General features: G+C 36.3%; 1 protein-coding gene across 4 annotated transcripts in view; it reads left to right on the top strand.

The window, feature by feature from the left end:
- Positions 1-2,565: 2,565 nt before the first annotated feature.
- Positions 2,566-26,868, top strand: part of Adamts6 (ADAM metallopeptidase with thrombospondin type 1 motif 6) — a 229,315-nt gene continuing 205,012 nt past the window's right edge. Inside the window, exons 1-3 of one of the 4 annotated variants that reach the window (XM_034523616.2) lie at positions 2,566-2,646; positions 9,293-9,668; positions 11,602-11,966. In XM_034523616.2, the coding sequence (XP_034379507.1) occupies positions 9,572-9,668; positions 11,602-11,966 (462 nt within the window). In that variant the 5' untranslated portion in view covers positions 2,566-2,646; positions 9,293-9,571. Of the gene's footprint in view, positions 2,647-2,838; positions 3,038-9,292; positions 9,669-11,601; positions 11,967-26,868 lie in introns of those variants that run through there. The other 3 variants (XR_013105084.1, XM_076916239.1, XM_076916238.1) reach the window with 3 other exon arrangements.

The following is a 26,868-nucleotide window of genomic DNA, read 5'->3' as shown; positions in this document are numbered from 1 at the left end:
AAGTAATTAGCCAAAGTCTACTTCTCACTGAAAAACCTGCTTCACCATGCAGTTACTTCCTAGGGCCAATTAACTTAACAGAGAGTAAAAGCTTTTTCCTAGATTATATAGGTGATTGGTGGTGACACCTTGACTTTACTTTTCTGTGCTGGCTGTATCTGTCTTAAGCCAGTGTTTGAAACATTAAGGAAAGTTGAGTCTCATATCTAATGGATGATTTTATGCAAAGACAGCTTGCTCTGTGCCACGTTTATTTTATTTTTTGGTGGTTTTTTTTTTTTTTTTTTTTGTATTGCTATGAGGTCTAGCAATCTCTATTTTACAGAGAAAGAGAGAGAGGGAGAGGGAGAGGGAGAGGGGGAGAGAGAGAGAGAGAGAGAGAGAGAGAGAGAGAGAGAGAGAGAGAGAGAGAGAGAGAGAGAGAGCTCAGTGAACCATCTTTATTTAAAGCTGTCAGTACCAACCACAGAACACATTTCCACTTTTACTATGCAGTGAGCCAGATAGTGAAGATTAAGGTCAAAATGAGAGCTATCCCCTGGACAAATATTATGGCCTTCCAACCTTTGAAGAATCATTGAAGTAATTGTATTGTTCCAGGTTCCCACCTATGCCTTCTTAAGCCATTCAAGGTTTTCGAGAACAATTACACCTACCACCTCTGGTGTAGGAAGGAAAACAAAATCAAATGGACAGCAACGTTAACAGAAGCTAGAAATTTAAGAACTGGCATTTAGAACGTGCCTCCTTATTTTTACATCCCTCAGGTCCAATTTTGTTTTCTGGTTCTGACCGTAGGAAATTGACTGGGTGTTAATTAAAGACTGGAATTTCAAGGCTCAATTTCCCCTCCCCCAACCTTGGCAACCCTAAACCAACTCCCAACCCCACACTCCCCGGTCCAGACAGATAAATGATGCAGCAGATTACACAGCTGAACGGCAATGTTTGTCCTGAGCTATTTTTCGATTTTCTTCCTGTTTCTGATACTTGAGCCAGACATTGTTTGCTTGCTTAGGACTTGGAAAGCGTATTGGGCATATATTTTTTTTTCCTGTGGTTTAATGCCAGGGGCTTTCTTCTGGTAAATGAAAGTGAAAGTGCTACGTTGTGGTGGTATTTTATCTTTAAAGGCTGAACTGGCAGCTGATGTGGAGGGGGAGGTGGGATTGGAAAGCTAGAAGAACCGGTTCTAATGTTTTGTTTGTTTATCTTGAGATCTCAGCGGGGCTCCTGTGTCTGTCCCCCACACCAACCTTTTTAGGGGGCTGATTTAGGCTTTATTTTCTTTTGAGCAGTCATTGAAGTTTCATTCACTATACTACAAACAAACAAGCAAAACAAAACAAAAAAAACCCTCACTTGTGGCTTTCCCTGTTGCTGTTTAAAACACCATCTAGTCTCTCATCTGGAAATAATGCAACACTCCCCACCCCCTTTTCCTTTTATAGTTCCCCATAACCTGAAGTCGATAATCACATGGAAAATGTGCAGGTCTCAATTTCGTTTAGTTTTTATTCTTTTGGTTGTATTTTGACTTGTTGAAGTATGTATTCAACACATAGGCGTTTTGTACACGTCTTTAAGTCTTGAAATTTTGCTCTACTGATCTGACTCCTTACATGACATTTTATGAATAAGTTTTAAATATTTATTGCAGAGATTAAAATAAAACAAACAAACAAAAGTCAGAAAATGACACCAAAAATTCTAACAGTGACATTAGTCTAGCCACCTCCCTACCCCCACCCCATGCCTTTCCATTTTCCAAGAAACTGTAATAACAAACCAGACAAGACTCCGCAAGAGGTTAGAGGAGGAGGAAATAGGCGGGGTGGGTTAGGGGAGAGAGGTTAGAGGGCCAGAGTTTCTCTCATTCACAGGGTGGAAAAGTTGACATTGTCTAAGCTCTTCTGAATGGCTGGTAGTTGGATACCCCGATTGTACCTCTACCTCCCCTCCCCCTCCACGTGACGACCCAAGACACATGCGCACCCGACGCAGCCCAGGCACATCTGCAGACTGACGTCAGTTTGTTCTGCCTCTGAGGAAAGCTGCCAAAATTTTCTTCTGCTGCAATTGAAGTTGGCTTGGGGCCGGCAGTGAGCTCGAGGGCTACTTCAACAAAACTTTTCCTGCCCTTCCTGCTCCTCTTGTCTTCTCTCTCCTGATACCTTTTGATGCTCTGCACATGTTATTTGCATAGCAAAGGCACTAAGCTGTCCAGGAAGAGAGGGCACCACTTCCACCCCCAATAAGCCTTTCCCCTCTTCTTTTCTTTCTTTTTTCCTTTCCTTTTTTTGGGGGGGGTGGGTGGGCGGGGGGGGGAGTTGGGGGTTACAAAGCACATCTCAGGTTGATAGCCTTGGATGTATTGAAAGGATTTTTTCTTTTCTTTTTCTTTCTTTCTTTTTTCTTTTCTTTCTTTTTTTTTTTTTAACTGCCAAATCGGAAAGTCCGTTCTTTAAAGCTCCATTTAGAGAGACTATAGGGTTTTATTCTGGCTGCAGAATAACTGGCTGGTGTGGCTTTGCAAGGGGGGGGGGGGGGGGCAAAAAAAAAAAGAGAGAAGGGAGTACGTGAGTCGTCCAGTTCACTCTCTATTGTTTGAAATTTACTTTTTATCAGAATTTGAAGATGAAAACGGTAAGGAAGACTTCACAATATTCAATGAAACCTTAAAAAAAATACCCAACAACTTGTGCTTTGCTTATCTTCCGAATAACGCTTAGATCTCTCTCTCTCTCTCCCCTCCCTCCCCTCCCGTCCCCCTCCCCCTCCCTTCTTCTCTTCTCTTCTCTCTCTCTCTCTCTCTCTCTCTCTCTCTCTCTCTCTCTCTCTCTCTCTCTCTCTCTCTCTCTCTCTCTCTCTCTCTGTGTGTGTGTGTGTGTGTATGTGTGTGTGTGTGTGCGCGCGCGCGCGAGTGCGCGCGCGTGCGTGCTTTATGGCAAGAAGTGAGTTTGACTAAACTCACATTACAGATAGAAATCTTTTAAACTCTAGACTACTCGTGGATGTAGAATTCCGGGGCTTACAGGTATTTCATAATGTGAAAATACGCGCTTATTGTATGAATTTACATGTTGTGTGAAGTGGACTTGATTATGATCATCGTGAACTTTTAACTAATCACCAGATAGCGGGGGAGAAGGTAATGATGATGTGTGCTTTTTAATCGATTTCCAGGTTTATGCAATTGCCTTCTGAAAAATCCGTTTTATGTCAGTGTCTTTAGTATTCAGACAAGTGCATATTTCATGCCTGTGCTCTCAGGGTAGCAGTAGTGTGCTGGCTGTAGCATCAGTGCTCTAAGATATGTTAAGCTCTTAATAGGCTAATCAAAGAGACGAAAGCGTGTGGTTTTGATTTACTTTTGCTCACTTGGGCCATGCTAGACTCATAACCCTCTGGAGCCTTGTTTATCAGAGTATGTCTGTATATATGGTATATAAGACTGAAGTTCAGTGATTGGGGAGAGAGAACAAGATTGTTGAAGGAAGTATTGGAAAATCTTTCTGATAATATGTGCTATAATTTCTGTTTTTGATAAGCTGTCCACTTGTATTAGGGGCAAAGAGAGCAAGCCAGAGCAAGAAAGCACACTGAGAGGGAACAAGAGAGTAAGTTTCTTACTCTTGTTTTTATTTGAGCTGCTGGTGCAACGCGTTTGGGCCAAATGCCAACTGTCTGGGTCACACGCGTTTTATCCAAATAGATTTAGCGCTGCTGTCTGGAAACGGGCTGCTGAATGTTAACTTTAGGATCAACTCAACCAGGGCAGCTCAGACTGTTACCCTCTGTCTGGATGAAGTGGGATGGGAAGGGGGTGGTGTGAGGGTGTGCAGAGAAGGGGGAGAAAAGGAAAACCAAACCATTGCTTGGAACTTTAAAAAAAAAAAAATACCTTGAATATAATTTTCAATTTACTCTCTTAGGTTCAGAGTTTCTAAACTATTTTTTCTTTCTTTTTCATTTTTTAAAGCTTACATTGATTAGACTGAAATATTTAGTAGTGAATTTGCAGTCCTTAAAATTCATGACAGGAAAAGAAGAAAGGCAATGTAAAACTGGTGTACTTGAAGGCAACTTAGAAAATTAATTTTGAAGATAATTATTTTCACCAAAGTGGTAGTGCAGTCTTGTTTATATTAATTTGATGCTTAAATGTGAGTATTAGTGATTTTTTGGAGTGTGCTACATTAAAGCAAATCATTCATTTATCACAAATGCCAACAGATTATTCTGTGTAGTTGTATTAATACTTTTTGTGATTCCTCAGAGGAAATCTTCCAATCATTAACACTGAAATATTGTAAATAATTTTTATGTTTAGTCTAAAAGCCTGCAAAATTTATCTCTATTCTTGTCTGTTCTTACTACTTCCTCTTCATTTCCTTAGCAACCAAAAGTAGCTACTAGTAGTTTAGGGTGGGTCTGTGTGCCAAATCTTGCTGTTTGTGATCTTAACAACAGATGAATTGAGTTATCATATTAAGGAAAGTTAATAGCATATTTGGATTTTGTGGGAAGGAAGAGAAAAAAAGATGTAGATAATTTGTCATAGTTTTACAAAAACAAATAAAAAAACAGTTGGTTATCAGTATTTTACACTAATAACAAGAAAGAAAAAAAATCATTTTTTAAGGAAAAATGTTTCAATACAAGTAGCTTGTATTTACCTTTAGCTCTGAGAGAATTATGGAATTAAGAGTTTATTTTGAGAAATTTTGTTTTGTATTTTTGCTTTTCTTAATAAGATAAGTTTTGAGTAAATTTTTTGTTTAATTATACTTTGGTGACAAATCTTACAAAGTTTATAAATCAAAATTCTTTATAATTAGAACCTAATTGTGTGTTTAGAATGACAATAGTTAACAAATATTTGTTGAGAGAAAAATTGAAAATGAAATGAAAAGTTTTTTATGTATAAAAATAAATAACCTGAAAGGTTCATGATACTGTTGCTTTTTCCATGCAAACCAAATCAGCTTTAAAATAAATAACTAGAATTAAGATGATGGAAAAAGTTGGGAAATAGTTAATTATGTTTTCTAGCTTCATAACAGTTAATGAGAGGAAATTATTACTTTAGCTACTTCTACATCACTTGAGTGGAAAGTCAGGCCATAAAGAAAAATCAAGTAAGAGGCTTCAACTAGGGCAGACTACTGAAAGTATCACTGTAGTACAAGTTGTCTGGTATTATTTCTTCTACATAACTAGTGTAGCTTAAAAATATGAAAGCAGCTAAATTATCCTTTAACTGCTGGCTGGTGTATTTATAGTATGAATAAATGTCATATACAAAAAATCAAAATGAACTGGATATTTTTCTTGTATAATTATCATAGCCTAGGTTCTTCACTCTAGTTTAAAAGAGATGGCAGTTTCCATATTGGATCCATGGTATCCTACTATTCCATATTTTCCAGGGGAGGAGGAATATGAAACTAGTTTTGAAAAGTAATGCTGTATAATAAGAGGGGAGAGATAACTTTTATTTAGCTACTCCATTAAAATATAGACATGCTATCTGATATAATCTAATTTGTTCTCTCAGAAAGTCTTTGTAAGGTAGATATTACTGTTTCAATTTTATAGTTGAGAAAACAGATCCAGGGGTTTCGTAGCTTGAAGTCAAACCAGGAGTAACAAGCCTTATGTTTCCCACAAAATAATAGTATTGCTGTCCTTATACAACTTAAATGGTTTAATGAATTGTGATTTCTAGATAGTTATTAGCATTTTAGTGTTAGGTGAACTTTAAATACTATTGTTTTCTCCACATACTTTATTGTGGCATCTAGATGAGCTTTCCCAGCAAATGTCAGAAGCAGGTTAATACGTTTCACTTGTACTGTGTGGGTGACTAAGTAATTAGATACGCTAGTTATAATTTTAATTGGGCTCTAGCCAACTGAACATTAATATATAGTGCTAAGTTTCCTCTCTGAACATTGAGGGTGTAAAAGATAATGAGGAAGAAGGGAGACGGGACTCTAAGTTATTGAGTGTCCTGGTACCATAGACTCTATCTAGTGATGAACAAGACCATACACTTCAGTCTGTTTAATTCAGGAACTCCTGTTCTTTCTATTACGTACCAATACTTTTCTCACTGGATAAGTCACTTTAGTTACTCATTTTTCCTATTAATGTTACTAGCTTAATTAATGTAGATGTTTATAGGATAGTGTAAGAAAAGGTAGGAGCTCAGAAACTTCTCAATGAAGAACAAGAAACTTCTCAAGGGGGGTAATGTTTTCTAAATCAAGCCCACTGTCTTGAAACTTTGCCATTAGTTTCAGTGTCCAAGAAGACAAGAGGAAAGGGGTGGATGATTTAATTTAAATCAATCATGAATCTAGAAAATGAACTCAAAGATGCTAATTATAAATTCCTTTTTAAATGAAGGTTAAAATTTAAAGTAAATGGAGGACCCATTTGATGTCAGATGTTATTACTGCAAACATTCTAGTGACTTGAAAAAACTAACACAGTAAGGAGGAATGTTATTCCTGAAGCAATAATTGTGTATTAATATCTGATGGTTAGGTTTGGAGTAACCATGTATGAGAAGGTTGCAAACCAAAATAATGATTCTTTTATTTATTGTAGTTGAATAAATAGTAGGATTTAGTTTATAGGTTTTTAAACTTAAGAGTATGTACTTTTAGGCTTGCCTAAATAGAAATAGAAGTTTTAAGATTAAAACAACTGTATGCAAAGTTGCTTAAAAACTGTTTATACTAACAAATTCCACTCGTGAATATATTATACAACATGGTTGTAGAGGACTACTACTGAATATTCAAATAGTTTCTTAAGCTACAAGTGTACTATAATACACAAAACTTAGATTTTTCATCTAGATAGCCATGGTATATAAACATTAACTCACTTGTTTTCTAGCTACTTGATCTCTGTGAATGCCAATTTCTTCATGTGTTAATTCACGGCTGTATTAGTTATCAATTGCTGCATAACAAACACAGAGTAAATAATGGAGCACATATTCACTATGCCAGTTTCTGTGAGTCCAGCTATGATTAACTGTGTCCTGGTGAGGTTATGATCAAAGTATTGGCAAAGACAGTTCTTTGCAGGAAGCCCCATTGGTGAAGAATGGACTTCTAAGTATTCTGGGGCAGGATTCAGTTACTAGTATGCTATTGGATGGGGCGGAGGGTTCAGTGTCTTGTCAGTACTAGATAGAGGTTGCTCTGATTTCTTTTTTGTAAACATCTTAGTATTAAGTTGCTTCATCTAAGCCAAGGAAACAAAGTTGAGTACCAACATTCTGAGCCAGAATCTTTTGTAACTGAATCATAGAAGTGGCATCTTTTCAGTATTGAGACATTTTCTTGATTAAAATTAAATTATTAAGGGATGAAGATGACAGAAGAGTGTGGCTGTTAAGAGATATCCCCACTGAATAATCTGCCTTATTACAGGGGTGCTATTACATTGTAAGTGAAGACTGAAGGAAGTGATCTATATTTTCAATATTTTATTTTTGGTCTGACCTTAAACTACTTTTCTATATGTTACTATTCAGGCTTCTGCAAAGGAACCAGATTTCCTTTTTCTATTATTACTAATGTTAGTGCCCATTTGCTTTATCTGCACCTGCTTACCATCTAGGCCTTCTGGAGAGTCTCTTCTATCAGTAATGACTATATCCATCAATTTGACTAGTGAAATTCCACTCATTTCCAAGATCTGCCTCAGGCCTGTTTTGCACAAGTTTTCCTTAATCCATCCTTACTGACTTAGAGATACTTTCCTTCATTCAATCACCAATAACATGTTTTTAAACTTCATTTGGGCATTAACTATCATTTTTTAATTTTTCTGTTACTTATATTACAAATTCTTTATCAAGGGCAAGAATTGTGTTTTAATTTTTTTCTGTATTCTGCTATTGTTATAATGTCATTTTTAAACTTAGAGAAAACATATTGTTGATTAATGAACTAACTTTTCCAAAAGTCAGGAGTTTGGTCACTTGTAGAAATGAATATGAGTAATTTCAGGTAGTTATAACACCCTATATTTCTTGCTCTAAAGGAAACAAACTATTGTACCAACTTTTATTCTTCTATATGCCTAACTGATATTTTATTCACTATTGGTTTAATTATTCGTTTATTTTTAAACCAACAAATATGGCAAGTATTTATTATGTGACTATTATATACAGTAGAAATTTGGGGTAAATTTTTTAATATTTTCTACATACCTTTTAAAAATCATATTTGTATTAATATGACTTACAAGGGTGATTTAACTTTTATTTCAAAGTCAAATATAGTATTATAAAAATCAGATATTGAGCTGTGGCACAGTTGTATACACAATAGGAATATAAGGATAGTTTTACCTTTATTCCAAGCTCTATTACTTTGTGGTTCTAAATTATATGTGGACTTTTGTCTTTTTTAGTTACTATTTTGCTGTTAGTGATCTCATTATTTTTTCTTCTGATATGCTATCTGTTGGTCAGTCAAGTGGTTAAATATGTAAATATTTTGAGGCCATGAATTCTGACTGAGATTATTAGCCAAAAGTAAGATGTATGAGATAGGATTTGAAAGGTATTGTAATATTGGAATGAAGTTGTAAAATTTTTTCTTCTCAAGTACATTATACAGAAGTTGAAATTACTTTCCTTGAGTTGTTTAATAAGTCATGTAAGACTTCTATATAAATTCTGCTCTACCATAAATTGGGTGAGTTTTTTTAGAAGTTTAGGTTGTCATACTACCTAAGTGTGCATAGACAGTTGATAAATCTCTGCATTTGTAGATCCAAGTTATCAGGACATAACTCTGGTACCCATAAAGCAGCACAGCAGTCTTGAAACACGAATGGGCTTAAAACACTTTGTTGAGGAGCCACATGCCATTGCAATTTGTCTGTTTTTTATGTTATTAAAAGGACGTTAGCACACTATACTCCTCCATTGTTATCTTGAGAGTTTTATTTTTAAAAGAATTATTAGTCTCTTCAGATTTCTTCCCATGCCGTCTTCCTCCTCTTTTTTTTTTTTTTTTAATTTGATTTCTAAAACGTTGTGCATCAAAAAGCACTCTATAATTTCTAGCTCCAAGGTTCTTTCTTTGGTTATTTAGTTGTCATGGAATTATCCTGCTAGCCATTCAGGTTTCTGATAATGTGTTAAACTACATTAAGTTATTTTGAATTTATGTCCTTTGGTAATTATTCTTTAATCTGTAGTAAATATGTTCATTCATGATATTTTTCAGTTAATTCATATTTTTCCCTGTAGGTTAAAAAGTGGCTACCATATTTAAGTGACCTATTACTCTGAGCTTTGCTAATGAAAAAATTTCATCAACATTATTTTCTTCATTTTTGGATTGGAAAAATGAATCCAGACAGAGAAGAAAGTGCAAGATGTTGGGGACGAGTACTTGTTAAACAGTGGAGCGTCTAACAACTCATTCGCAGAAGGTTTAAAGAATTAAAATTGTTATGCTTCGATATTGGTATGTTAGTGACTCTCTAGCTCATAGGTAGCCCTCCAAAACATTCAGTTTTCCAAATTATGGAAATTTCGTGGAAAACGTTGACTTGGATTTTGAGCCTCATCATGGCCTCATCGGAATTTTATAGTGACCACAGACTCTCATATAGTTCTCAAGGTAGGATTTCTGATTTTGAAATTTGAAACAGAAATGATCACAAAATAAACACTCTGAATATTTAGTTTGGTAAATAGTTTCTTGGGAATATTTAGTCAGATGGAGAAAAAAAAAAAACCAAGGTATTTTTAAGAGGATGCTCCACTTGTCCTTCTGAGATAATGCTTTATTGGGTCTAAGAGTTGACAGTTTTTCTTAGAAGATGATACACTCCAAGCTGGTGCTTTTCTTATCTTCTGAATCTTAATAGACTCATTCCTTGCTAGAGTTTTGAGCTGTGTCACTTTCAGACAGAATCCAAATATTTATATTGTAGTACAGGAAGAAATAAAAAAAACCTGTGGGGCTAAAGAGAAGGCTCAGTGGTTAAGAACACTGACTGAACTTCCAGAGAATCCATGCTCAGCTACAAGCACCCATATGACAGTTCATATCTATCTGAAACTCCAGATCATGCTGTCTTGTCTCCATGGAAACTGATTGAATACATGCTGAATACATGGTTAATTGAATATACATACATGAAGATTTAAAATACTTGTGTACATAAAATAAAAGATAAATAAAAATGTTTAATTGTTCTCTAATTTTTTGTTATACTATTGATTTTTAAAATTTTATTGAGATATAATATATATAATACATCCATTAAAGACTACATCTCAATGGTTGTTAGTAGGTTTTAGAACTGTACAGTATTACTATAATCAATGTTAGTACATTTTAATCTTAAAAACAAAAATCTGTGCCCATTGAGAGTCACTCCTAAGTTCCCTAGTCCTAGGCAATTTCTACACTTTGAACTCTTTTTTAAAAATTGGATATTATATTTACATTTCAGATTTTATTTCCTTACCCCATTCCCCACCACCACCCAGCAACACCCTATCCCATCCCCCTTTCTCCTGCTTCTATAAGGCACTTTCAACTCTTATCTCTAGAGATTTGCCTCTATTTCACCAAAGTAGAACTATGTAATATTCAGTCTTTCTGTGATTGGCTTCTTTTACTAAGAGTAATGATTTTCATGTTAGAAAATTAACTTTGATTAAGAAGTCACTTGCCATGGTGGCACACACCTTTAGTCCCAGCATTGGGAAGAGGCAGACAGATCTTTGATTAAGGCCAAACTGATCTACACAGTGAATTCCAGGACAGCAAGGGCTATCAAAAAAAAAAAAAAAGGGGGGGGTGGGGTGAGGCAGTTTTTATGAAAGGTCATTCACATGTAATAACACATACAGTGCTACATTCCTTTCCTTTGTTTTTAGAGAATAATATTATTTGGCTTATTACAACCTGCTTAGTCATCATCAGGTGATGGAATGTTGTATCATTTTTTTTCTTGGGCTGTGATGAAAGTCCTTGTATAAGCATTCACACAGATTTGTGTGTGTGTGTGTGTGTGTGTGTGTATGTATGTACCTGGGAGTAGAATTATAGTGAATTTATCTGATAATTTATAATATTTTGAAGAAATGTCATATTTGTTTCTAAAGTGACCATAGCCTTTCACATTCTTATCCACACACACTATCCATAGCCATAGAGATTCTCCATGAACATATTTGGGTAGCTAACAAAGTTCCTTTATCTGAGCTAAACATGTTTTAAAAAAATGTATATGTAGTTTTTGTTTAGTTTTCATGTAAGATTTTCATACTCCAATTAAATTTAATTAAAAATTAAATTTAGAAAGAATACTAGTCCACAAATAATTTTTTAAATAATGCTGTTTTGAGAAATGAAACTATTGAAACTTAATTTTTATTTTCCTTTTCATTCGTTTACTATATCATTTTCCATTCATATCTCATATAAAATGATGTATACTCTCAACTGCCATCATTGCTCATGGTGTTACTTCTGTGTTCTGTTAAATGTTCTTTTCTTTCATGTGCTTTTCCGGATCCTCTGCCTTGGGATTACAAAGAGGAATTCCTGACTTATCTTGAACACTACCAGCTAACTATTCCAATAAGAGTTGATCAAAATGGAGCTTTTCTCAGCTTTACTGTGAAAAATGATAAACACTCAAGGAGAAGACGGAGTATGGACCTTCTTGATCCACAGCAGGCAGTGTCTAAATTATTTTTTAAACTTTCAGCCTATGGCAAGCACTTTCACCTAAACTTGACTCTCAATACAAATTTTGTGTCCAAACATTTTACAGTAGAGTATTGGGGGAAAGATGGACCCCAGTGGAAACATGATTTTTTAGACAACTGTCACTACACAGGATACTTGCAAGATCAACATAGTACAACTAAAGTGGCTTTAAGCAACTGTGTTGGATTGGTAAGTAAATATAATTTTAAGTTTCTAATGGGAAAATAAGTTCACAATGTAAATGTCTTTCTTAGGCTTAAAATATACCTGTAAATGGTTTAAGCAGAAAGATAATAGTTTAATTTTGTTCATCATTTCTGCTGCTCTGACCTTTGTCTTTGCCCTCATAATGTTTATAATGATTTTCATAGGGCAGAATTTTGAATTCGTTTAGAAGTAGCGACTGAGTGCAGGTTGGTGGTGGTACACTCCTCTAATCCCAGTACTTGGAGCAGAGGCAGGTGGATCTTTGTTAGGTTGAGGTCAGCCTGGTCTTCAGAGTGAGTTTCAGAACAGCCAGGACTACACAGAGAAACACTGCTGGAAAGTCTTTTTAAAAAAGAAAGAATAGAGATATAAATGTAAATACAGTAGAATTTAAATAAGTTTTAAATTTGAGAAAAACTCTGTAATTGGGAAGTAAATTTATTTATTTCTGTTCAGGTTTCCATTTTTTTTTTTTACAACTGCTTAGCAAAATGAGATAATATTAGTACTTACTACTTTAATATTCAGTTTTAATTTTCACAAAAACGTGTTATTGTTAGCTTTCTTATAAACAATGTTAGGGTTTTATGTGTAACGTATTTGTTTCTTTAATTTTAGTAATTTTTTGGCTTGTATACAGATAAATGGGTTCTCTAATGGAATCTGGATACATGTGTATCAATACAGTTTATTCTAATTCATTCCCTCCTTGACAGCCCTCCTCAGGGCTGCTTCTCCAGCCAGTTCATGCTCTTCCCCCCCACCCCCCCAGTTTGTCTTTCTTTAAATTTCCTATTACATGTATTATTTTGTTGCCTGGTCATAGCCTTTCCTTCTGCTCTCAGGATCCCATTTTTAGTTTTCTGAGATATCAACAGACATAAACAAACAGTCAAGCACACATGCACATACATGTAATTTTAAATTGCGTTCTGCATGTGTGAAAAAAATGTGGTTTATTTCATTTAACACAATGATTTGTAGTTGTATCCATTTTCTTGAAAATGCCATAATTGCATCTTTCTTAATAGCAAGAGAAAATTCTATTGTATGCATTTATCATCATTTCTTTTTCTTTAACATCTTTTGGTGGGCATCTAGGCTGATTTTATCTTATCTTCTGGCTGTTGTGAGCAGACAACTATAATGTGGATGTACAGGTATCTTTGTTACATACTGACTTAGTATATACATGAGTAGTACAGCTGGGTCATGTTGGTAGTTTTTTGAAGGTTCCTCATTCCGAATTTCATAGTAGGCATATACAAGTTTGTATTCCTCATAGCAGGGTATATAGACTCCTGTTGCCCATGGCCTTGCCAGCGTTACTTTTCAGGACCATAGCCATCCTCCTGGGATAGGACATATTTTAAAGAACTCCTTATATGCATTTCCCCAATGGCTGAGGATGTTGAACTCTTTTTCAGTATTTATTGAACATATGCGTTTCTTCTATTAAAAGGAGTCTGTTCAATTCATTATATCATTGTTGATTAAATGATTTATATGCACGGTACATACCCTCTGTCTGATGTATAGTTAGTAAATATTTATTCATTACCATTCTGTACATTGTCTTTTAGTTCTGGTGATTGCTTACTTTGCTATATAGAAGATTCCTAATTCCATTTGTCAAATCTTGAGATTATTGTGTTATTGGGGTGGTATTCAGAAAACTCTTTCCTTTACTCATGTCTTTAAAGTATTTTTCTATAGCAATATCAGTTTCAGACCTTATATTAATTAAGGTATTTGATCTATTTTAGATGTATTTCAGGGAAAATTGAAATATGGTTTTAGTTTCATTTTTTTTTTTTTGTATAGAAATTCCATTTTCCTAGCACAGTACATGTTAACATTTTCTCAACAAAGGTAGAGTCATTTCAGAAGAGGAATCCTCAACTGAGAAAATGATTTCATTAGATGTGCCTGTAAACACACTTTTGGAACATTTTTATGGACTGATCATTAATATAGTACACTACATTAATGTACATTAATAGTACACTCCATCCCATTGTGGATGGTGTGTACTATTCATCTCCTGGCAGCAGACTCAGGCTGTATAAAAAAGCAAGATGAGCAAGCCAGTAAATAGTGTTCCTTCTTGGTCTCAGATTCAGTTCCTGCCTCTGGGTTCCACTCAGGTTCAGTTCCTGCCTCCAGGTTCCCACCTAGAGTTCCTGCCCTGGATGATAGATGATCTGTAAGTTGCAAGATGAAATAAATCTTTATGCCCCAAGTTGTTTTTATTTATGGTGTTTTATCACAGCAGTAGGAACCCAGCTAGGGTGTATGTGGGCATAACTGTGTGAGTTGATTTTTGTGCCCTCTATTCAGTTTCACTGATCCAAAGACCAACTTTTTGCCAGTACTGTAAGTTTGTCTCTTTAGTATATTTGAGATCGGGTATTGTGACATGGCCAGCATAACTCCTTCTACTGAGATTTATTTTAGCTGTTGCCTTTTGTTCTCCTATAAAAAATTTATGATTGTTTTCTCCTTTTATACATAATGCCATTAGGATTTTGATGTGTATTGCATTGAATAGATTGATGTAGGTAGGTGGTATGTAGCATAAAATTTTCGCAATATTGATTTTTCTAATCCATGAACAAGGGAAGTCTATTTTCAGATATCTTTAATTTTTTTTTTTTTTTTTTTGTATTCAGTGCTTTAAATTTTTCATTGTAGAGGTCTTTCAATTTGTGGAAAGTTTTTTTTTTCTAGTCATGTAAGGCAATCTGGACTGTTGTCTGTTAACTCCTCTCAGCTATTTCTAAATAAAATATAGAAAACACCCTAACAATAAACTCAGAGCCATGAATTTGCTATAGGCCCTTAACTCACACGCTAACCATCTCAAATAAATTAGAAAAGTTAAAGAAGGACTGGGTCTAAGCTTTGTATTCCTAAATGTGTTATATAGGCAAAATGCCTATGAGAGTAACAATATTAATCTCACTTTTATATTAATAAGAAGCTCATACCAATTAAAACCTTAAATTTGAAATCAAAGTAAATTCTGTACCATTTAAGAAATTATAACTTCATCTTAATATCAATTATGTATATATTTCTACCAATAGGTTATGGCTATGCAATAAATCTTAGCTAATCCTCCCTGTTCCACCAAAACCACTACTTTTCCCTAGAAAGACAGCCCAATATTAACCACCTCAGTCCCCAAGCCCAGGGAATAGGGGTGCCAACTCTTCATTAACTTCTTCAAGCTGATTATGGGTGTTGAGATATTAGAAGAGGGGTTGAGGGAAGAGTAAATTGATAAGCCTCTGACACTGTGTCTTCACTGCATCCAGCTGAAATTCCAGGACATCAGAGGTTCAAGCAGGTCTACACAGCTCCCTTGATGAGTAGATACACCGAAGCTGTGTATTCTGCAATATACAATTCTCAAAACAAATTTTAGTATCAAGATAATTTTTTGTTTGAATTCTGGAATCTAGTCTTCTGGCGGCCTGCCTCTGTCATGTCTAATCCATAAATTGTGGGAGTTTTTATGAGGGTGTGCTCCTACCATTCTCCCATTCCAGCCTCCCTGTTCTTGAATTCCCCAACAGTAGGGAATCCAAACTTCCAGGCACCAAGGCTGTCCACTTCCACTGCTGGCTAAGCCCTTACCCCATCCCCCTTCTTCCAATTACTATGAGAATGTGCTCCCATCATCCTCCCAATCCTGCCTCCCTGCTCTTGAAATTCCCCAACACTTGGGAATCCAAATTTTTAGGCACCAAGGCCGTCTACTTCCACTGATGTCTGGCAAGACCACCCTCAACTACCTATACAGATGGAGCCTTGAGTCCCTTCCTTTGTGTTCTCGGGCTGGAGATTTTAGAATGGCTACTCCAGCTTGTATCTTAGGACCATTTGCCTGAAAAATTGTTTTTCCAGCCTTTTACTCTAAGGTAAAGTCTGTATTTGTCACCTAGGTAGGTTTCCTGTAGACAGCAAAACGCTGGGTCCTGTTTATGTATCCAGTCAATTAGTCTATGTCTTTTAATTGGGGAATTGAGTCCATTGATGTTAAGAGACATTATGGAACAGTGATTGTTGCTTTCTGTTATTTTTGTTATTAGAGGTGGACTTATCTTTGTGTGACTATCTTCTTTTGGATTTTTTTGAAAGAGGATTACTTTCTTACTCTTTCTAGGGTATAATTTTCCTCCTTGCATTGGAGCTTTCCCACTATTATCCTTTGTAATGCTGGGTTTGTGGAAAGATATTGTGTAAATTTGGTTTTGTTGTGGAATATCTTGGTTTCTCTATCTATGGTAATTGAGAGTTTTGCTGGGTATAGTAGCCTGGGCTGGCATTTGTGTTCTCTTAGGGTCTGTATGACATCTGTCTAGCATCTTCTAGCTTTTATAGTATCTGGTGGGAAGTCTGGTGTAATTCTGATAGGTCTGCTTTTATATGTTACTTGGCCTTTTTCCCTTAATGCATTTAATATTCTTTCCTTGTTTTGTGCATTTGGTGTTTTGATTATTATGGGACAGGAGGTATTTCTTTTTTGGTCTAGTCTATTTGGTGTTCTATAGGCATCTTGTATGTTTATGGGAATCTCGTTCTTTAGATTAGGGAAGTTTTCTTTTGTAATTTTGTTGAAGATATTTATTGGCCCTTTAAGTTGGGAATCTTCACTCTCATCTATACCTATTATCCTTAGGTTTGGTCTCCTCATTGTGTCCTGGATTTCCTGGATATTTTGTGTTAAGAACTTTTTGCATTTTGCATTTTCTTTGACAGTTGTGTTGATATTTTCTATGGTATCTTCTGCACCTGAGATTCTGTCTTCTATGTCTTGTATTCGGTTGGTGATGCTTGCATGTATGACTCCTGATTTCTTTCCTAGGTTTTCTATCTCCAGTGTAGTCTCCCTTTGTGATTTCTTGATTGTTTCTACTTCCATTTTTGTGTCCTGGATGGTTTTGTTCAATTCCTTTACCTGTTTGGTTATGTTCTCTTGTAATTCTTTAAGGGATTTTTTTGTTTTCTCTTTAAGGGCTTCTATCTGTTTACCTGTATTCCTCTCAAATTCTTTGAGAGTGTTATTTATGTCCTTCTTAAAGTCCTCTATTATCATCATTAGAAGGGATTTTAAATCTGAATCTTGCTTTCCTAGTGATATGGGGAATTCAGGACTTTCTTGTGTGGGAGAACTAGGTTCTAATGGTGCCAAGTACCCTGGGTTGCTGATGCTTATGTTCTTGTGCTTGCCTTTTGCCATCTGCCTCTTCTTAGTGCTACCTGCCCTGTCCCTGACTGGAGCCTGTCTTTCTTATTATTTTGGTTGTATCAGAACTGTGTGGGATGGGTGTTACTACTGGGATTAGAGCTGCTGCCTGGGATCAGCTCAGTCCTCGGGCCCAGATCGGAAGGAACCAGTTCTCCGGGTCAGGTGTGACTTCCTGGGTCCTAGTGGGTCCAATTTACTCCCTGTTTGGTATTGCTTTTCTCCTTACCTAAGATACTGCTCGGGGTAGAGCTCCTGGGACGCCTGCTTCCTCTGGGTTCTGTGGGATTGGGGGCAGAGCTGCCACCTGGGATCTGCTCAGTGCTCTGGGTTCTGTGGGATTGGGGGCAGAGCTGCCACCTGGGATCTGCTCAGTGCTCAGTGCTCGGGCCCAGACCGGAAGTGTTGTTGACTTTTTTTCATCCACATTCTTGATTCTTATTATCCCTTCTGTTGCTATTTCCCTCCATGTTGCTGACTTCCCTCTAAGAAGCCTGGTATTAGCTTTGCTGTTTATTTACATACTCATTTCACGTCATTGACCTTTTTTTAAACACAAAATTTGAAATTTTCCTGTGACATTTCAGTGCCTTTGAGATAAGTACTTGAAGATGCATGCACATTTTTTCATTCTCTCTGTGTAAGACAGGTGTGTTTGTGTGTGTGTGTGTGTGTTTGTGTGTGTGTGTGTGTGTGTGTGTGTGAGAGAGAGAGAGAGAGAGAGAGAGAGAGAGAGAGAGAGAGCACAAGTGAATGAGAGTGAACAATGTCTTATAGGGCAACTTACTTCTGAGGGCTCAATCCCCAGTATTACCAGGAGAGGTGAAAATGAACCACTGTGGCAAGAATGATATCAAATTATATAAGATAGATATATTTATAATCAGTAACAGTTAACTAATAGGTCATCAATGATAATAGCACTGAAAATGCCAAAATTAAATGGCAGTGTGTTATGAAGCTTAAAATTACCTAGGCCTAACAGGAAGACTGAGGAAGGGAGAAAAAGAAAGAGAAGCAAGGTTACATAGATGAAAAAAGAAAGAAGCAGGGTAGAGGTGGATGTATGGAGGGGTTGAGAAAAGGGAAAGACATTAGAAAACAGAAAAAAATAAAGAAGAAAATACTTCCCTCTGCTCAAGGAGTTTAAAAACCATAACTAGATGACTATGAAAAACAGAATAAGAATAATTGTATAATAGCATTTAAAAGTAGTTAATATAGTCAAAATACTACTAAATACAGAGAATGTATAAATAAAATATAGGTTAAAAAAAACAAAGAAAATGGAAAAAATCGCCCAAGTGGAAAATTGCCAAAATGGAAAAAATATATGAACAAAATTAGAAGGATGTATTGGGAAGAATTATGACTGGAAATTTAAAAAAAATAATAAAGTAAAATCCTGCTAAACATAAAAGGAGGAACGAAGCAAAGGATATGGTGTAGCAGTTTCTCTTTGGGTACTCACAAATGGGCTGGAAATTGTGAGCCATATTTATAGAAGAATGGTGGAGTCATTTGATCTTGGTCTGTGGTCTTGTTCAGTTTGAATTGGACACGTATCTGATGTCTGTCAGAGCCATCTTTGCAATCAATGTTTCTTTTGCTCTCAGGTGCCTTTGTTGACCATAACGAGTTTTGCACTCTATAGACTGGGCTGAAACATGGATCTTTCTTTTTTTTCTTTTTTCTTTTTTTCCCACGAGACGTGGGAGGAGACCAGCGGGAGCTAGCGGGATTTGAACATGCAGGTCAGAGAGAGAGCACAGAGGGACCCACGCCCTCTGCAGGCGGATGCCTTAAGGTCTGCGCCACCGCCGGTTCGCTGAACATGGATCTTTCTGATACTCTCTAGATTATACCCCTTGAGTAGCTATTTCAGCTGGGTTGGTATCTCCAAGTATGTTGGATGTATGGGAGTAACCAAAAAGGATCTGCTTTCATACTTTCAAGGCTTGCTGGTGGAAGGATGATGCCATGTGTATCATATACATTCCTAAAATTTCATTCTTGGGCTCAAGAGAAATGAATGACAATTAGATGGCTCCAGAATTAGATACTCGAGCTGGCCTCGGAGTCAGAGCTGTGAAATTACAGTTCCTTGGTCAGACACTGGTCTATCTCCCTTTATGTATTTCCCAGATTGAGTCTGCCCTCTGCCATCTGAACACTTTTGCCTATCAGATCTGGCTGTCATTTTCCTTACAACTGACTTTCTGGACATATCCTTACTGCAGTGCTGTGGCAGGCCAACACCACCAGCCTGTGTATGTTGCTTGGTCTTGGGCTCTAGGGTTTGCTTGGTTTTTAATATATTCTGAAGATGTTGTTCATCCATTATCCTAGAGTCATGTAGCTTGACAAAATGATATTTCTATCTGACACTAACCTGTTCATTGGTAGGATCACTGACCCAGTGAAATTCATATCTGCATTTGAGGCTTAGGAGGGTTGTGGGCTTCTCTGAGGATAGGACTCTCTACATTTGTTTGCTTTACCCCCTTTTAAAATTGGTTATTTTATTTATTTACATTTCAAATGTTATCCCCTTTCCCGGTTTCCCTTCCAGAAATCCCCTATCCTATCCCCCTTCCCTCTGCTAATATCCACTTATCAGTGAGTGCATACCATGTGTGTTCTTTTGTGACTGGGTTACCTCACTCAGGATATTTTCTAGTTCCATCCATTTGCCTAAGAATTCATGAAGTCATTGCCTTACCTTTGAAGTAGCTATTGAGTCTTCTGCATCCAAGGAACTTCAGGGCTGAGATTGTGCTGTGCTTGTTTCACTGAGTCAGTTTTTCTCCCCTTACCTTTTCACTTCTATGAACTTACAAAGTTATTTTTTTCTTTATTTCTTTTTTGGGGAAAAATATATATAATTCTGTCTCTCCTTCATGCTCTCACACAAAGATAGCCTCTAGTCTGACATGTTATCTGGAGGTTAAAAGTGTATATGTATGTATATGATGTATATGTATATATGTATTAAACACACAAATTTATTTTAAAACTTCTTAAATGTTAAAATGTCCCCCATGTTAATGATCATAGAAAAATACTGATCTGATCATTAACCAAGTCCTTCACTCATTAACTATGCCTTTGCTACTTTTAATAGACTGATGAAATAAACCAATTGGAAATATAGAAAAAAAAGCTAAAACTTGCTTCTTTATGAGATTTCAGGAGATAGGGTTGTTGGTAGTACAATGAGTTCAAACATATAGAAGATAATAAAGACCAATTCAGACTATAGCCTTTAATACTGAAGAGAAAATGAATTTGAATCATGTTTTGTTGAGAAGACTTAGATTTGCAGCATATTAATCTTTTTTATTTTCCTTTTTTAAATTTTATATTTACATTTCAGATGTCATCCCCTTTCCCCATTTCCCCTCCCTAGAAAACCCCTATCCCATGCCCCCTTTTCCTTTTTGCTTTTATACAATTTTTTAAAAAGGTTAATCAAAGGAGCATATTAATCTTTAATCCTCAGGCAGATACAAAGGCAGATAATACACAATGGTTACTTAATTATAGCTTTAAATTTAAAGTAAAAGTGAACTAGATGCGAGATGAATAGGAGAAAGCAATTGGAAATGGCTCTGAGTTATCTTTTGTGTAAAAGCTTATATGACAGGATTGAATCGATGGACTGGCTGTTCTCCAAGAGGTCCTGAGTTCAATTCCCAGCAACTACATGGTGGCTCATAACCATTTGTAATGATATCTGATGCCTTCTTCTGGCATGCATGAAGACAGAGTATATATATAAATTAAAAAGAAATTTGTCAAGAAGGAGGGCTTAGACAAGTGCTGGACCAGAGAAGAAAATGAGAGAAAATTTCTGGAGAACAATTGTTACCAACTTAAGAACATAAAGGTTAAAATTATCTAGTAGCATTTGGGAATATATTTGAAATTTTGAAAAAAAAATCTACAAGAATTAATGAGTGTCATTAATATAGCTGACTGAAATTGTGAAAGATACTTTTTGATGAGTCAAAATTGACAATAAGTTTGGAAGTAGAACCTTTTCTATGATTGCGATAGAATAAGTCATCCATCAGTTCTCATGACTTCTTTCTGTCTCATTCTCTTTCCATTCATAAACACTTTTCTGTTTTACTTCTTTTTTTTTTATTAGATATTTTATTTACACTTGAGATGCCATCCCCTTTCCCCATTCCCCCCCACCCCCCTTAGAAAACCCCTATCACATGCCCCCTTTTCCTTTTTGCATTTATACATTTTTTTAAAAGAATGTTAATCATAAGCGTTATAAGTTTGGAATTGTTCAATCAGAGGTGTAACCCACTGACCGACCTAGATATAACAACTATCTTTGACTGGTGGAGATACATGAATATCTGCCTCCCTGTCTCCCCCCTCTTTCTCTCTTTCATCACCTAGCTTCTCCTATCCTTCTCCTCCTCCTCTTCTTACTCCTTTTCTTGCTCTCAGTACTCCTCCTACCTTAGCTCCTCCTACACATCACCCTTCCTGTTAAAATGAAACTTTTCTCTCAAAATACAATTAGAGCATAATTATGCCAATTTGTACCAGTGAGGTACAAGATAGTCCTAATACCCAGTCCATCATTTTGTTGACTAACCAGCACCTCTGTCATCTATCCTAACTAAAACATTTAGTTCTGAACCTGGCTTTAGGATGAATGTCAGCTGACTACCATCCACTCAAATCTTTTCTCTTACGGTAAATAGCTATAAGTTTTCAACCCCGTCAGAAATCCAGAATGACTGAGTTAACTATAATTGTGGGAAGCACAAAGCATAGCTTCTAAAACTTAGCCAATTTATAGAGACCTCTGAACACCTGAAAAGCCCCTATACTACCGAACGTTGGAGCATCAAATCTTCAGCCTTCTGGCCCAGAATCATCTGACAGACCTTGGTGATGCAGGATTATTAAGGACTGATTACTCTGTCTAGGCAGATATAATCAGTCGACTATTCTGCATGTGTGTCCTTTTCTGGACAGTAATTTGTCTGTAGATGGAGAGAGGCAATTCTTGCCTAGTGGCTGTTACCACACAACTGGAGTAACTCCAAGGATGCTCAATTTCTTCTTAGAATCCACGACAGGAAGCTGTCAGGAGCAGACAGGTCTCTAATCAATATGAACATTAATATATAAATATTTGTAGCATCAGTTCTATGGACTTCTGATGTTTTGAAAACCAACTATCCATGTAAGGTAACCTGGACTGTTTTCTGTTAACTCCTCTCGGCTATTTCTAAGTAAAATATGGAAAGCACCCTAACAATAAACTCAAAAATATGAATTTGCTATAGTCCCTTAACTCATAGGTTAACCATCCCAAATCAGTTAAAAAAGTTAAAAAAGGGCTGGGTCTAGGCATTGTATTCCTAAATGTGTTATACAGGCACAATGCCCATGAGTGTATCAATATTCATCTCATTTTTATATTAATAAGAGGCTCGTACCAATGAAAACCTTAAATTTGAGATCAAAGTAAATTTTGTACCATTTAAGAATTTATAACTTCATCTTGATAATAATTATACAGATTTCTACCAGTAGGTTATGGCTATGCAGTAAGTCCTAGCTAATCCCCCCTGTTCCAACAAAACCACTACTTTTCCCTAGAAAGACAGACCATTATTAACCACATTAGTCCCCAAGCTCAGGGAATAGGGCCGCTGACTCTTCTTTAACTTCTTCAAGCTGATTAAGGGCGTTGAGATTTTAGAAGAGGGGTGAGGGGGAGAGTAAGTTGATAAGCCTCTGATGCTATGTCTTCACTGAATCCAGATGGAATTCCAGGACATCAGAGGTTTGGGCAGGTCTGCTCAGTGTGCTTGATGAGTAGATACACGAAGGCTGTGTATTCTGCAATATACAATTCTCAGAACAAGTTTTAGTATCAAGAAAAGAAAAAAAAAATTTCCCACCCCCAGGGGGCTGACTTTTTTTTTTTTTTAAAAGATGTTGGTTCTGAAGACTTTTTTCCCCCCCGCTTCTTAAAATTGGTTGTAGTATTTACGTTTCAGATTTTATCCCCTTAGCCTACTTCCTCCCACCACCCAGAAACCTATCCCATCCCCCTCCTCATGCTTCTATGAGGCAGTGACCACACCTACCCCCCTCACTATCCCCTCCCCGCCCTCACATCCCCCCCCCACTGTGTGTTCATTCATTCATTTTTCATTCTTTTTTTTTTTTATGGGACCAAGAAACTCCTCTCCCACCTATGTCTGACAGGGCCATCCTCCCCTACATATACCTCTGGAGTCTTGGGTCCCTCCCTATGTGTTCCCAGGCTGGTGGTTTAGACCCTGGGGGGCTCTGGTTGTTTGGTATTGTTGCTTTCCACCTGGGGTCAATAACCCTTTCTGCTCCTTCAGTCCTCTCACTAAGTTCTCCATTGGGAAACCCCTGATCATATCAGTGGTTAATTGTGAACATTGTCCTCTGAGTGTTTTAGTCTTTGGCTGACCTCTAAGGAGACAGCTATATCATGTTCCTCACATTATGCACTTCCAGCCATCCACAACAGTGTTTAGATTAGGTGGCTGTACATGGGGTGAATACCCAGGTGGAAAGGTCTCCTGATGGCCCCTCCTTCAGTTTCTGTTCCATGTTTTGTTTCCCTATTTGCTCCCTTGAGCATTTTTATTTCTCGTTCTAAGTAGAACTGAGGCATCCCCTCTTGGTCTTCCTTCTTCATGAGCTTCATGTGGTCTGTGGGTCTGTTTTACTTCTTTATTGAAATTACACAAGGTCTATGTTAAGTAACTTTGTTTACTTGATTAAGATGTGATCTTCCAGGTTTGTGTACTAAGGTTAGTACTTTCTCCTTGGCAATTAAAAAGGAATTTGTGACTAGTTGTTTTCAAACTATGTAAATATCTACTTTTGCATTTATCTTTTCTAACTTTTAATAACTTCCCTTTTGTTTTTATTTTTGTATCATTTTACTTTTAATCAAATTGAATATGCTCATAAGTGGTTTTTAAAAACCTTACTTTGCAGCACTTGGGAGGCAGAGGCAGGTGGATTTCTGAGTTTGAGGCCAGCCTGGTCTACAGAGTGAGTTCCAGGACAACCAGGGCTATACAGAGAAACCCTGTCTCAAAAAAAAAAAAAAAAAAAAAAAACCCAAAACAAAACAAACAAACAAACAAAAAAACCACACAACCCCCCAAAAAAACAACAAACCTTACTTTGTAGGTATTATTACTTTCAACTCATTGTGCAGCCTAGCTAACCTGGAACCACTTTGTAGCCCACGCTGATAGAGCTGACTGTCTTTAGCCTCACGTGGTCTGGGATTAGGGGCACATCTCCTTTCTTTGGTTACTAATATTTTAAAATAATGTCTTCTCACACTTTTAGTGTTAGAATCCTTGCACCAAATGGAAAATTTCTAACACTACTGCTTAGCAGTGGTTTGGAAATATATTGTAGTTTATTCTGCCTTTATCTGGACCAATTTTCTTTCTTTCTTTTTTTGAATCATACATTTAATTAGTTAAAGACAGACTTGCATAAGAACAGTTTCTCACAGCCTGTTGGCATGTTTAGTTACTTTTGTAAGAGCTAACACAACTTTTTTTTTAACTTTTTTTTCATTTTTTTATTGGATATTTTATTTACACTTTAGATGCCATCCCCTTTCCCCATTCCCCCCCTCCTTAGGAAACCCCTATCCCATGCCCCCTTTTTCTTTTTGCATTTATACACTTTTTAAAAAAATGTTAATCAAAGGCTTTATAAGTTTGGTAATGCTCAATCAGAGGTGTAACCCACTACCCAACCTAGATATATCAACTATCTTTGACTGGTGAAGATACCTGAACATCTGCCACCCTGTCTCCCTCCTTTCTCTCTCTCATCACCTAGCTTCTCCTCTCCGTCTCCTCCTTTCCTTACTCCTTCTCTTCCTCTCAGTACTTCTCCCACCTTAGCTCCTCCTACATATCACCCTTCCTGTTAAAATAAAACTTTTCTCTCAAAATACAATTAGAGCATAATTATGCCAATTTGTACCAGTGAGGTACAAGATAGTCCTAATACCCAGTCCATCATTTTGTTGACTAACCAGAACCTCTGTCATCTATCCTAACTAAAACACTTAGTTCTGAACCTGGCTTTTTCCTTGGCTTTAGAATGAATGTCAGCTGAAAACCATCCACTCAAATCTTTTCTCTCAAGGTAAATAGCCAGGATTGGCTATGAGACTATAAGTTTTCAGCCCCGTCAGAAATCCAGAATGACTGAGTTAACTGAAATTATGGGAAGCACAAAGCATAGCTTCTAAACCTTAGCCAATTTATAGAGACCGCTGAACACCTGGACACTCCCTCTACTACAAAACGTAGGAGCATCCGATCTTCAGTCTTCTGGCCCAGGATCATCTGACAGACCTTAGTGCTGCAGAATTATTAAGGGCTGATTATTCTGTCTAGGCAGATATAATCAGTCAATTATTCTGCAAGTGTTGGACCAATTTTCTTATCCATATTTTTTGTATATTTTCCAACTTGCAATGACTATTTTGTCATTCAGAGAAAAAGCTACAATTTCTTTACTGTCTGGCCAGTACCATGTATTTTCTTGTATTTATTGCTTGGGGTATATAACTCTGTTATTAGTAGAGGCATTTTACTTGGAGCCTACTAGTTAATTAATTCTTGAACTACTATGATCTTAAGATGTTTCCCTGTTCCTAGGTTAGAATCACACCTTTTTTTCTGGGTTTATATTCTAGTTTGTTGAGGGAACATCTTCAAATACCTACCTTGAACAGCACTTGAAAAGTATGATTTCTGAGTTTTTGTCTAATTTAAAGTGACTTTATGTTACCTTCGTAGTAATTAGCTGATAGTGAAATGTTAGGTTAGGAAATCATGTTCTGTACAAACTGTGTAGTGGTGATAGATTCAACATCAATTTATTTATATGGTATTATATAATTAAGGAAAATATTTAAAATTCTGAAAATTATTGATTCATTTTTGGGTGACAGAAGTTTGTTACTTTTATTTTATTTTTGAACTAAAAATATGTTAAATTTTTCTTAGTGAATGTATACATATTCTCTATTCGGTCTTGGTTCAGGACTTTTAGAATGTGTCTAGGTATGTGACCACTTTCTTGTTCTTTAAATATACATATATATATGTATATATACATATATATATATACATATATATATATATGTGTGTGTGTGTATACATATATGTGTGTATATATTAAGTATATACACATTTTGAAAATATACGTTTTGAAATGAACATACTATTACATCATTTTACTCTTTCTTTTTCTCCTTCCACACTTCCTGTGCTCTCTCTCAAATTTAATCCTTGGTCTCTATTTCTTGTAATAGCTGTTATATATGTAAATATATATGTAAATATGAATGTATATTTCTAAATATATAAATACAACTTGCTCAGTGTATATAATATTACTTGTATATATATGATTTCAGGGCTAATGACTTGGTATCGGAGAATCCAATTTCTCCTAGTCTCGGCATTCCTTAGTTACCTGTAGTTCTTTGTTTAGAATTGAGCCCCAGGAGATGCTCCTCTTCCATGTTAGCATGTCTATTGGTAATGCCCTTGTTTAGGT

The sequence above is a fragment of the Arvicanthis niloticus genome, chromosome 19 (assembly GCF_011762505.2).
Source record: "Arvicanthis niloticus isolate mArvNil1 chromosome 19, mArvNil1.pat.X, whole genome shotgun sequence".
NCBI classification, from domain to species: Eukaryota; Metazoa; Chordata; class Mammalia; order Rodentia; family Muridae; genus Arvicanthis; species Arvicanthis niloticus.
The sequence above is the reverse complement of the archived record's forward strand: the minus strand, read 5'-3'. Positions and strand labels throughout refer to the sequence as shown.